The following is a 14,004-nucleotide window of genomic DNA, read 5'->3' on the forward strand; positions in this document are numbered from 1 at the left end:
GGAGAGGAGGAGGAGGAAGGAGAGGGGGATTTCATCTATTTGGAGACAAATGGTGGAATGTTTGGCCCATTGTGGGACATCTCTATCATGCTTGGCCTGTCATCAGACCAGGCCTGTGTCTGTGGGTAATGGTATTTACTGTGGAGACCATTCAGAAGGTCCCTCGGATTTAAGGGCACAAGACAAATAGCACTCATCAATGTCTGCTGTATCATTCCCTGCTGCTCTGTAGCAACCCTAAATGAAAATGAATGATATGACATCTGAAGACCTCTCTAGAGAAAATGTATGTTTGGAACAATGTTGGTGTTTGCACATTGTGTTAAAAGATTTCTTTTTTCCCCCACACTTACTGTGTGCGGTTAAAAATGTTAGGTTACTTTGTGTGGCGATACATTCATGTTTTAAATTAGACAAAGACTTAGAAATTGATCATATATTTTTATTTTTTTAATCAAATTTGAACACAAACAGTGGCATCTGGATCTCATTTTTTACATTATTAATAATTTTCTAAGGGCATGAAATCAAGTGTAAGCTTGCCGTTTATGCCTAGAACGAAGACATGATTCTCCCCTGCTACAGCCAAGCCCCTCCCACCACCCAAAAAAGCTATTTATTAAACAAGTGCATAACTCTTCAAAACCTGGAGAACTGGAGAACGGTTTACCCATAGAAGCACATCGGTTATTGGGTTTTATGTAGTATCTCACTGTACTTCTCTCTCTAGAACCTCACATTTATTGAAACAAGGCAAAAAAAACTGTGGGATAGAGAAGCTATGTTAGTTCTTCCATCAAGCATCTACTGTATCATAGTGTTGATGTGCGGGAGGAGGTTGACATATTTTCTTGAACAGCAACATCATATCACAATCCATTACAGTGCAGTATCGTCACATGACTGCACAGTTGTCTCTGTGCTTCATACGTTCTTCACACCGCTAGCTTACATCATTTCACTTTTAGGTTAAACAAGGCGGATGTAGTTACGACTTAAAGTGCACCATAACCTACTATTCTTTATCATACTGACAAGTCCAGTAAAACATTTGTGTTAATATATATTTTATATATTTTTTTCTGTACACTTATAAGTATCTTAAATGCTACCATGAATTGAGAGCATTACTTGCTGCCCTTCACATCAAAGACAACCGCAAAACTGGCACAATACCATCACATGACATCACGTCAAGAAAAGGACTTTAGTCACACCCCTCACAGAGTACTCGTATCCTCTGTGTAGTCCAATGGAAAGTCAAGCCAGGAAATGCGCAGCAGCTGTCACTCACTACTCTAATAGCATGTGGCATCGCTTGTGCTCCTGTCATTCCTTTGGTCCTCAGGATTCTGGTCTTGAAAGGCCTTGCTCCCTTGCTCAGAGATAACGGGTTGGTTGGCAGGGGTTGGCATCATAGACAACCAAAGTGTCTTGATTGCTTAGGCTCCTGCCATCTAAATGCTCCAGGATTAATTAATTAAGCTTCACATACACAGACACTCACACGCATCTCATTTAGCCTTTCTGGCTGTGGGTACAGTACATGCATGAACCTGCAGCCCAGGGAAAAAGGATTTAAATGCAACAGAGGTGATCATCATCTCCGCTCACTTTACTCCTCCATCCTGCTCCCTGTTGACTAGGGCCCAGGGCCTTTCTCACAGGCCCCAGTAGGGAGCGAGGGTCCTGCGGTCTCTCTCATAGACATCAGGTATGACCCCATAAGGTGTCTGAATCATCTTAACAGAGTTTCTGCCAAACAGCTTTCTCTCATACTCAATGAGCTGGCGCCAGAAGCCACCGTTAGGCCTGATGACGGGGCGTCGGGCTTTGATCCAGGCATGAGCTTCGACCAGAGACACGCGGTGGTACTTCATCAGATAGGCCAGACACAGGGAGGCTGACCGGCTCACCCCCGCTGCACAATGCACCAGCACAGCCCCCCGCTTACGGCCCACGCTGTGGATCTTATCAGCCACGCTGTCGAAATACAAGGAGAGGGGAGAGTGGGGCATGTCTGCCAGTGGGACCTTGAAATACTCCACGTGGGGCCAGTTGAAGTTGGGTAGCTCGATGGTGGCGTTAACCACACAGGTGATTCCCTTGGACAGGAGCAGGCTGCGATTGGATGCTACATTGCCTCTGCTCAAGAAGAGGTTGGGGGTGATTTGTGCAATGCCCCCCAGCAGGCTGCCACTCTCCGCCAGAAGCCTGGGAACAGCCGTGGGCACTACAGAACCGCGGTGGTGATGGTGGTGGTGATGGTGGAAAAAGCTCTGGCTGCGGGAACCCATTGAAGAATTGATTGGGCTGGAATGCTACAGAATAAGAAACGAGAAGAAAACTGGGAGATTCTCAGTGGCTTGAGGACATAGTAGTGCAATATCAGCAGACAGCTCCAGATATACCTGCAACACACAAACAGACAGATCTAAATAAACACCCTGCCTCAGTGTAGAGTATAGAGATGCTGTGTTCACACTAGCGGAAACAAAGCTTCAGTCTACAAGACATTTTCAATGGAAGCCAGTGACATGAAGCTACAAAGTGACACCAAGCACTTGTCGCTGAATGGCGGGTGTGATGCGGCACAAATCAAAATTGACTACTCGAGTTTAGTGGGCCTAGGCTGCCCCTCAGCGGGTAACGTGCACTAAAAAAAGAATTTCACCCACTGCTTTACAACTGTACAACTGTGATGTGACACATAAAACTGATTCTGATTCTTACTGATTCTCATTCTAGAGGGGAATTGAAGGGGTGAGTGAGGGTGTGGAAGTCAGTGGGGAGTTGGTGTAGGATAGTGTTTCTCAGTGGGGGTGGAACAGCCCCCCAGGGGGCTTATAGAAAAGTTCAGGGGGAGCTGAAAGCAACGGTATGGGCCCTAATGTAGCTGTGACCTGTGACAGGGTCTGACTGTCACAGGGCCGTCATGGTAACATGTTATCAAGTTACCATGATACTGACATGATACTGACATGATACTGACATGATGCTGACATGATACTCACCATGACACTGACATGATACTGACATGATACTGACCATGATACTGACATGATACTGACATGATACTGACCATGATACTGACCTGATACTGACCATGATACTGACCATGATACTGACATGATACTGACATGATACTGACCATGATACTGACCATGATACTGACCATGATACTGACCATGATACTGACATGATACTGACCATGACACTGACCATGAAAAAAGGTTGAGAAACACTGGTGTAGGACCTTATAGTGCGCCTAGAGTGCTCCTCAGGCGGTTACAGGTGGCTGTGTGGGGTGGGTTTTTAAAACGGCGACTCTGCATCAATGTACTGGTATGGCCATGCATGGCTGTTTGTAGTTTTGTCGCTGCTAGTGTAAACGCAGCATTAGACTGGCAACCATGCAAGGAGAGAGTGCCATCAGTGCCACCCATGCAAGGAGAGAGTGCCATCAGTGCCATTTGCAATTACTCGTTACATTCAATATTTGCTTGGATGGCAATGTGCTGAGACAGTTGTTTCTGGAAAAATGCTATGCTGTTTGTCTCCAGAGGGCAAATTTGGAGATACACTTCAGACTGCATTATATATATATATATATATCAGGAAGTATGTCAGTCTGGCTAGAGACTAATGGTGCTTTCTTGCATGGTACCGGCCCGACATAATCTCCTCCTTCCGACCTGGCGGAGATAAAATAGCAGAGTAGAGTCGAGTCAAGGGTCAAGTTTAGACAGTACCATGCGGTGGAAAAGCACCATAAGATCCAATCAAGCCAGCAGGATATAACATTTAATACTTGTTACACTAGTAGTGATAATGAATCTATCTATACTGTGTAATTCACATTACAATGCCTTCAAATAACTTTTGTATTTCTTTATACTGTAACTTACAGGGAATGAAATCAAGAAAGCCTGTGCCATTAAAGGAATAGTTCACCCAAATAATGACTTATTTTCTATCAATTACACACCCAATGCAGCCTTGAATTCATGGAGATTTTTTTTGGTCACATTTCTATGCTAATAATTTGCATTGTAGATATGACTGTTAATTAATAAGTGCAGGAATTGCATGTGCCACACTTTAATGGTGAATTCCTATTAGAGTAATTGCTGTCAAAAAGGATGATCACAACATATTATCTTCATGAAGGCCAAAAGGGACGAGTCCGCCATTTTTTTTTCATAAATCAGTGCTAATGAACACCCTTTACGTCTGTGTGTTGATTAAAAAAATATTGAACCAATGAAAAGTATTAAAAAGTGCTTCTGACAAAACCAGCTAACTCCACCAGCATATCTATTTCTAAGAGAGAGGTATTTTTTCTTTATATGCAAACTGTGGCAGGAATAGATTATGACAAAACACCATCACCTGCAATTAAACAGTATATAACATCTGCATAGTTACAAGGTGACAACCCATAGCTCGAGGTACTACTTCACTGTTCACACACAATGGCACTAACCGTGCGTCATCCAAACCTCATGCCTTTAGCTGGCCCACTTCAGTGTGCCTCTTTCTGCCATCATCTGGTTAATAAGCCACACAGATCAAACACATTAAATATGAATTATCTGATGTCTGCACAGAAAAGACCTGTGCACCCAGTTTCACCCTTATTCTCAAAGAGTCATAGTCAGTGATCACAAATAAACTATAATGTAGAATATATTTCAACAGCTATCAAAATAAATAACAAAAGAAGCTGCTAATGAAATGTATTTCAATAATACAAATGTACCAGACCTCAACAAGCAAATTTCTGCCAGCTTTTAGCATAATACAGCTTTTAAAACTCAGTGGGGTGTTACTGTGTTTTCTAGGTGGTGTGTCCCTATTCACATATAATATGTTGCTTCATTGTTCTTATCTGGTCTTACTTATCTTAAAGCTGCAATCCATGACTTTTTTGTGAATAAAACATTTACCAAACATTTAATCAATCTGTATGTTAGGGTATGTTCATAAAATCAACAGTAAGTAACACAATTGCGGTGGTTGCTTTTATTGAGACATTTAGATCCTGTTGTCGGATAAGACCACTGCTGGTGGTTTTACAGGTATTACATGAGGTATTATTATTTTCAAATGGAAATAACTCGCCTTCCTATTCCAAATGTGCTCTCCATTATAGTTCAACAGTAAATTGATAACACCATATTTTGTGGGGGTTTCGGTTCAAATCCCAGGTTGGTCATGAAAGTTACAGATTACAGCTTTAGAGTCTGAAAAGTCTCCTGATTGCCTACAGAGTGCATATTCCCTACAAATGCAGTTTTCTTTTGTCTGGCAGAGATTGTGCTTTGCTATCTGCCAATTTAATGTAATTGTTCTTAAAATTAAACTTGTACCTGGCCTGAGAGAATACTCACTCTGATTGGGCATGTACTGTGATTAGTTTAATTTAAAAGTTACAATTTTAAAGATATAATAGAAAGACTGATGAGGCTAATATGCAAGTACAACTGAGCTATTAAGGTAATTTGGCCGTTTGGGGAGGCCATAGCTCAACGGGTGTCTTCACTCTACATCAAATCTCTTAAATAGCAGATCTACGAGCTCACAAGTGTTGTATACCCCGGAGGAGGGGTGCTAGGGTTTAAGTGGCTATTATTAATGTTATCGTTATTATTATTGTTACTATTACTAAGGCCTACTACTACTACGTAGCTGTTGTACCCGTTGTCAGGGTACTCACTATACCTGTTGATAAGAGTACCCAGTGTGGTACCCACGGGCACTGGCCTACTCGGGAACGATGCAGGTTGGAAACGATATAAGTTGGGAATGCATGCCCCACCCGTGTATGTACTTGTTGTCAACTGTTGTCAAAATTCGAAAAATTAGCACAGGTCTCCGCCAGGCCAGGTAGCTTATTGTGGGCCAGCAAAGTTGAAAAAAACACAACTTGGTGGAAACTTGTCAGGTGGAAATGGGCGTGGCTTATTTGGGGAGTTGTGTAATAATCCAAGGAATCCAAAGGAAAACTAATTTTGATGATATGACCTACGGTTCAAGAGCTATAGGGCATGAATCTGCCTGTTATAGCGCCACCAAGAGGCCGATTTGAAACTTTCTTACTTGGGAATGTGCGTGTTTCACAGCAATCGGACGATGCATTCAAGATTTTAGGCATTTTGTTCAAAACGAGTCACTCCTGCAAACTTTGGAAGCCAATCTTAGCCAATCAGGATGGAATACCAAAGATTGGATCACATGACTATAGAGATAATCGGCCTCTATAACAGAAGCCTGTTATAGCGCCACCATATATATATATATATATACATACATATATATATATATGTATATATATTGAAATATGGTAATTGACTAATAAGTTTTAAAGTAAAACTAAAAACATGCATAGCAGTGGAACTTTTCACATCTGCTAAAATAACATGAGAATAACTGTTCTTCACCACTGGGGAATGTTATCACGCTAACGTCATTTTATTTGCATTTTGTGAAAATAAATGCTGTTTCAGCGTGAATGCTGGAAACGTATTTTAATGCATCCGGTCATGTATGGTAGTGCACCAAAAGATGAGCAAACTCTTTACTTTCTGCAACAACTGACTGCCCTCAGTAGCACTATGCTGGCCATATCAGAGAGATGGGGACGATAACAGAACAGAATAATCCCTGGCCCGTTCCAAAGTGCTGATGTGCCACAGCACTGGCTTTGCTGAGATTTGCTCCATCCACATAGTTATTTATACCCTGGGCATGGCTGAGGTTGCTGAGAGAGGAAGAGATGAGCAAGAGGAGTTGTGCCAAGGCTGTCACCACACAGAAACATCTACTGCACCGTATGCTGGCAGAGACTTTAAAACACATTTACTCTCAAATTAATTAAATAAAACAAACATTGTGAATTAGGGTTCAGCAGGGACACCCTGCAGATGAGCAAAACCGTTCTCAACCTGTGGGCCGGGGACCACTGGTGCCCCCCCCCAAAGAATTGGCAAAACACTACGATTTTAATGAAACAAATCATGGATTTTTTTTCATTGTGATACCAATAGATAGGAACTCAAAGTATACTATGTTAATTAATTAAAATAAAAATGCTCTGATAATGCACGTGGCCAACTCATCTGACCACTTAACATGGCACTCGTGGTCAGATGGATGGTACGAGTGACCCCTTACGGCTTACTGTATATAGACTATCTGCTGTTCTGTCCCTAGAAGACATAGTACTGTACCAAGCCTCGCTGCAGCCAAATTTAAGTCATGCTCTTGCATTTCCCTCCGCATTACAGAAATGCAGACCAACTAATCAGTGTGGATTTCTAACTGTCAACAGGTGAGCCAACCTCGCAGATTCCCCCAATGCTCGTCATGTCTGCTCCTCTCGCTCTGTGGGGAGATTCCACAGGAGTCCAGTTCCATCTCTGCTATCATGACTTGGAAACGTGAGCCACCTGCAGAGAAACTAGAGCGACCGGACGTCTGCCTCAATTTCCAACACCAGAGGTGGGACCTGGACAGCCGATCTGAGTAGTTAGTAGTTCATTCCTTATTGAAACGCCATAGAGCATGTTTGAAAACATTGAAATACTCAGATGAGCAAGAGGCTGCCTGACTCCGATACAGAAAGGGGAAAGCGGGCATGCTGCTCTCATCAATGTCTGTCAGTGCAATGAAATCCATTCATTCACTCCAAATGTTTGCTGAGTGTGGCTCTTAGTGCTAACTAATAATCTAAAACATTAGCAGGAGAAAATAAGGAGCAATGAGAATACTGTTCTTTTCAGAAGACAGCAGCGTTCTTTAAATGACTGCCTACTGTAGGCTATTCTATCAGGTATCCTGTAAGAAAGACTTACTCTACATGACATGCATACTTTCGTGGATAGTTGGATTCATAATTCCTTTGCAATGGGGATGCCAAATTCAACATGAGGACACAGGCTGTTTTGACATTAACCAGAGCCATGTGACACCTTCTTGCAATTATGAGTGATAATATATATGGGGGGGGAGGTCTCACAATGTTACATCTAAGTGTGGAAGCTATCACATTACTGGCCTACAGTAACCATGTCTACAGAGGCATGGCCAAGACGTAAGGCATATGGAATATGTGTGTTTGCAGTGAGGGATAGGGAGGTGTAAAACATATTTGATTTATTTAGCGATACATACTGTACAAGTGTATACAGGTTTCATTTAACATATTTTGCAAATAGCCTAGGTTAAATTAATTAATGAAAAATATGGAAAAATTGAACAGTAAAATGAATGCTGTATGTATATGTGTGTTAATAATGCAAGTCTGCTACTAAAATGAAATACAAGCCTTGTCATTATTAATCATTTCAGGTACAGAGTGCATAACAGTATTTGTCTAAATTAATGGGATGTAGCATATTTGCCTATCAGAGCATTATGTTGAAAAAGTAATGTTTCAACTTACTAACATACTATTTAGGAGGCTGTGCCAAATTACTTTTCAGTAGCCTGTCAGAAGTGAAACCCTACTGCTAGATACTAGTAAATAGTAGGCTGAAAATAGCATACTGTGTAGTAGAGCCTGCATGCCTACGATAGTAGACAATATGTGTAGTCTAGTGTTTTCGGACGCACCGCAACTGACCATATCATGTAGGCCAGTGTTTTTTTTAACCCTTACATTTTAATATCAAGGTCCATTATTTATTCGGGATTTAAGCCACGGACCACCATTTGATGAGATTTAGACTCTCAGACCCCAAAACAACTATCGTTGGATACGATTTTGTCCACAATTCCATGCTGTATTTATATTGGTGCCATAGGAGAGATAACAGGCAAACGTTGATTTAAAAAATAACAATTCTTCTACATTCTCTTATTATATAGACTTCTTGTAAATTAAGTAGCCTAAGGCAGATGTTTAACAATAATGTAACTCTTGAGAGGTAAAATGACCCATAAGGGTCCATTTGGTTTCATTTTACACTCTCAAGAGTTAAAGATCTATAAGGGTCCATTTGGTTACCAACGCTCCATCATTTAGCTGAGGACCACCTGGAACCCCCAGACCACTGGTTGAGAACCACTGATGTAGGCCAATGTCTTCTGTTTCATAGGCCTACAAACATTGTATTTATAGTTTAGTGTAGTAGCTAGACACGGGGTGGGACGTGGGAGGGAGGTTGGGAACGTTTTTTCCCAACGAACCAAAGAGAATAAAACAGACTTCCCATCAGGGGCGTCACAGGGGGGGTGTAAGTGGGACTGAGTTACTAGGGCCCCAGGTAAGGGGGGCCTACATTTTTTTTTTAAACATATTTTTTAAAGGGACAAAATCATAGGGGGGCCCACAGTGAATCCTTGTCCCCAGGGCCCAGAATTTGGTACTACGCCCCTGCTTCCCATGATGGAAATAGAGAAAACTGTAGCTCTACAAGTTGACAACAAGCAACTGAGGAGTGAAAACTGTATATCCCATTGGTTCTCAAAGTGGGGTCCGGGGACCCCGAGGGGTCCCCAGCTAAATGATAGATTATAGGCACCAAATGGACCCTTGTGGGTCTGTAACTCTAAGTGTACAAATGGAACCAAATGGACCCTAACGGGTCCATTTGGTTCCATTTGTACACTCTCAGAGTTAAATTGACATTTTACAATGTCAATTTAACTTTTATTTTACAATATAAATTGCGGTCCAAGTGACAGAAATGCCATTAAATGGGGGTCTGTAGCCCTAATGCATGTCAAACTGGTGATCCTTGAAATTAAAATGGTTGAGAATCACTGCTAGAGCTGTAAAAAATCTTCTCTTGGGGGTCCCTGGCATATCTTTTGAAATGGGGGTCCGCGGGCTAATAAGTGTCAATTTGGGGGTCCTTGACATGAAAAAGTTTGAGAACCACTGGTATAGCCTACGTTTAATAATTTAGGTTATAGCCTAGCTAATTTCAACTACGCACGTGTAACTGTATAGCCTTCAAGTCACAGCATAGTGCGTGTCACTGCGTGATGGTGTCCGCCTGTCCAAGTTCACGATCCAAATTGGCCGATGGTACAAGTAGCCTTCTAGTCTACGAAACGATAACACTGTCTTCAAGAAGCTAATCTTTACATCAAATGTCATCGATGATGAGACTTGGATTGAATTCCCTTTTCCACATTTGCGTGGCAGGTGCGTGGTGTGCCCAACCGTCCATTTCAATGAGCATTTATTTGACTTTAACCTATAGGCTGGCTATGTAATTAAGGCACATTCGAAAGAAGATTTTTTTTAAATTATTATTATTATTATTATTATTATTATTATTATTATCTAATACAGGGGTCTTCAACAGGGGGTCCGGGACCCCTAGGGGGTCCTCAGAGTGACTACAGAGAGTCCGCCAAAGCATTGTGTGATATGATTTTTCTTTTTTACCTTGACCTCTTGAACCCTAGCATCCCTTTTCTGAGGAGAACTTTAGCCAAAAATAGCAGATCTACAAGCTCACAACGCCTCCCCCTGCAGGCCTTGTGGGCTTGTAGATCGGCTATTTTTGGCAAAGAGGTAGGTGTAGAGGGGGAAAAAAGAGCAGACCAAGTAAACAAAAAGAAGTATAATCTGAAACACAATGTTATACACACTGCTTCATCTCTCTCTCAGCTAGGGGGTCCTTGAAACGTTGAAGACCCCTGATCTAATATAGAGCTCTAGCTACATTAGCTGCTGTTAAGCAACTAGCCTATACATCAAATGCATGGACAGGACTCAACTTACCAAACCACGCTCACTGAGGGTTGGGATTTTCAAAGCGCGTTTGACGCACGAACCAATCCGCTGCTGCTTCACACTCTAAAGCCTAGTACAGGCTCTCTATCTCTATCGGCTGATACAAAGTGTCACACACATAGTCAAATACAATAAACTGTGGTACATAACCAAATATAATAACCATATGTCCACGATCGATATGTCCATTCGGCGAGTACGCTCGCAGAGACGGCATGCAGGACAATTTGCGATGATGCCGAGTTGGAGGTGGAGTGTGTGTGTGTGTGTGTACGTGCGTGCGTATCTGTGTGTGTGTGTGCGTGCGTGAGTGCGTGCGTGCGTGCGTGCGTGTGTGTGTGTGTGTATGTGTGTGTGTGTGTTAAGCGCCTCCCCACTGCTCAACGCAACAGCTAGAGATGCTACTGCCATGTCCGCTTATTATAAGCGACTTTGGGCTTGTTCTTCTGTAAGTTTACTGATAATTCCTTGCTTATTAGCCTACCAGTTCCTATAACTAAAATAAAATGTGAATTGATTGATTGAATATTTTATTAGGCAATTTTTTTTTAAATAGCACAGTTACATTTAAAATACTTTATCTAAAAGGTCCGTTCAAAAAAGTCCTTTCCATTGAGGTCCTTGGTATTCAATTCATAGTCATATATAGTGGCACCAACAGTTCAAATATCAACACAAAAATACAGAAAAAAACAGTACATGTACAAAAAAAAAAACCAAAAAATACAGAAAAAAATCATGATGCCATATGTACAACAATGGGGGGGAGGGGTCGTCTGTCTAACGGAAAAAAGGTACTACCTCCTTTTGGCCCCCTGAAAGGTCTGTTTTAAATGAGCCCAGCGAACTATTTTTTTGGAGGGATGGGGTTAGACTATTCCAAACCTGGGTGGCAGTGCTGTAGAAGGAGAATTTGCCCACGTTTGTTTTATGGGTGGGTGGTACCAAATCGTTGTTAACGCTCCCTCTAGTTTTGTGACTGTGGGTGTGTAGGGGGCATTTCGGGCAAATTTGCATTTAGTACAATTTTGAAGACCAATCTCATTTTTGTTGATTAACCCTGTCTTCTACCCTGAGCCAGTCTAGGATGGCAAAATGAGTGGGAGAAAGGTGGGTCATGGGCCCCAGTCCGAGAAGTAGTCGAATCAGTTTGTTTTGGGAGGTTTGAGGTTTTGAAGCTTAAACTGAAGTCTTCTTCAGTGACATTGAGATGTTGGAGTACCAAGAGGTGCAAGCATAGTCAAAAAGGGGCTGAATCAGGGCGCCTGAAAGGGTCTTGAGGGCATTTTTGTTGACAAAAGAGGAAACTGGGTAGGCTACTGTCTAGGCTACTATAATGTCCCTTAATGTTCTGTAGGATCACTAAGCATTTGGAGTATAGGGTTAGGGATAGTCTCCAGAAATCTAAGCAAACATACAGAAAAGTTCAAACAAAGCAATATAGCTTCAGCAGGTCAGACGAGAGCTAAACTAAAAGCAAACATACAAAGTGAATAAGTGATGCATTTCAAATATATTAAAATGACCTGAACAGTAGATTGTCTGTACATTATTTCTATTGACTCACACCTCATTATGCCAAACCTGGCTGTGAATAGCCTAATTGTCTGATTGCTTTGTTGTGCTTAAGTGGCAGCAGTTAGGATGTGCTGGTCATGCATGATCCTGATGCTGTTGTTCCACAACGTGAAAACATCCAACAAAGCCCTGCAGGGCTTCCATAAAGCCATGGTGATATGCTGTATGTACAAAGATAAACAGTATATCCTATACAAAACACAGCCAATTCCTGAGTGTCACATCCTCAACAGAGTGCAAAGACGGACCTGTCTAATTTTACACCCTCAGAGTTAAATGCACTCTCTGGATTTTACTGTATATAACAGCTTTATTTTAAAAGCATTCTTAAACCATTCGTATTTCATGGAGATCATGAGGGAGGTATTATTGCTCATTGAGCCCATGGTACTTCAGAGTCACTTCTAACTATGGTCCAAACTCAATCAACTGGAAACAAATAGTGCCCAACATTGATGCAATGCTTGCTGTCTCACTGGGTAGCAAATGAAAGTGGGGATGGAACATCCAGAGAGCCAGTCAGAGTGACTCTGACCTTTTCCCCCCATACTCGCAATCCTGAACATAATTTTGCAGGGTGGGTGCAGGAGACAAATAGCTCATGCTGTCTGTCAATGTTGATTAGAAATCACCTGATGAATGAACAGGGAAACCGTGACAGCATGTGTTAATAGCCAATATGCCTGTGAATAGAAAAAAGCAAAAACTTAAAAAGGGATAAAGTGTGCCAGTGGGGTGTGTGAAAGGGATATTGAAAGACAGACAGGGAAAACAAGAGAGAGAGAGAGAGGGTGGAGGACTGAGAGACAGGGCAAAAGAGAGAGGGGGGGGGCAGAAGACAGAGGGCAAGAGAGAGAGAGAGATATATAGAGAGAGAGAGCTGGAGGCTGCAGAGGCAGGGGGCAGGAATGAGACTGAAATGTCAGATGAGTCAGAAGCATTCTGGTAAGATGCTGCACTTTAATATGGTTCCATTCTCTGCCATGGAGGCTGGAAATGTATAGTGACACCATCACGAACAACAAGCACCTGCAGCCTCATTTCATCATAGCCATTTGCTCTGAATGGGCGGCGAATGACACTGATTAATCCTGACGGGCCTCTCACAGAGGACCTGATGATGAGGTTGAGAATGTATACAGAGGCCACAGTACTCTAAATGTATTTCCTACTAAAACTTGAAGGATGCGGGCCCAAATAAAGCTGTACTGGCCAGTCAATGGCTATGTCAAATGGCCATTTGTTTCACTTGGTTCCCTTTCTGTGACCTTAGAGTGATTCTATTATCCACTTAAGCCCCTCAAAATAAGTAAAAATAGCTGATTGACGTGACACGTTGTGAGCTCTGATCTGCTATTTCTGCTATTTTTGAAAACTTCTGAGACACAAGACACAGACAAACAAAGACACCGACAAACAAAGGTGGAAAAATAATAAAAATAAGAGAAATAAAGAAAACTCCTCCTATTCCACATTCCATCAACACCATCAGTAGTTTGTTCAGTGTAACATAGCCAGCCATATTAAGCGTGCCACAAAACTCCATATAGCGCAGAGAGGGATAGATCACCCACAGGTCATTGACTCTTTGGAATAACTTTCCTCGAAACCTCCGCTGCATTTACAGTACATTTACTTTAAAAAAGAATGTTACATTGTATTTAACACTGTAA

At 42.0% G+C, this 14,004-nt stretch overlaps 1 protein-coding gene across 1 annotated transcript; it reads right to left on the reverse strand.

Annotated features, from left to right (window-relative positions):
• Positions 1–539: 539 nt before the first annotated feature.
• dusp14 (dual specificity phosphatase 14) lies at positions 540–10,979 on the reverse strand. Its single transcript, XM_084064510.1, has 2 exons — positions 10,742–10,979; positions 540–2,411 (listed from the first exon to the last, which is right to left on the reverse strand). The coding sequence occupies exon 2, from the start codon at positions 2,295–2,297 to the stop codon at positions 1,662–1,664; it is 636 nt and encodes a 211-aa protein (XP_083920636.1). The 5' UTR covers positions 2,298–2,411; positions 10,742–10,979; the 3' UTR covers positions 540–1,661.
• Positions 10,980–14,004: the final 3,025 nt, after the last annotated feature.

This window comes from Gymnoscopelus microlampas (genome assembly GCF_963454915.1).
Source record: "Gymnoscopelus microlampas genome assembly, chromosome: 8".
In the NCBI taxonomy this organism is placed as follows: Eukaryota; Metazoa; Chordata; class Actinopteri; order Myctophiformes; family Myctophidae; genus Gymnoscopelus; species Gymnoscopelus microlampas.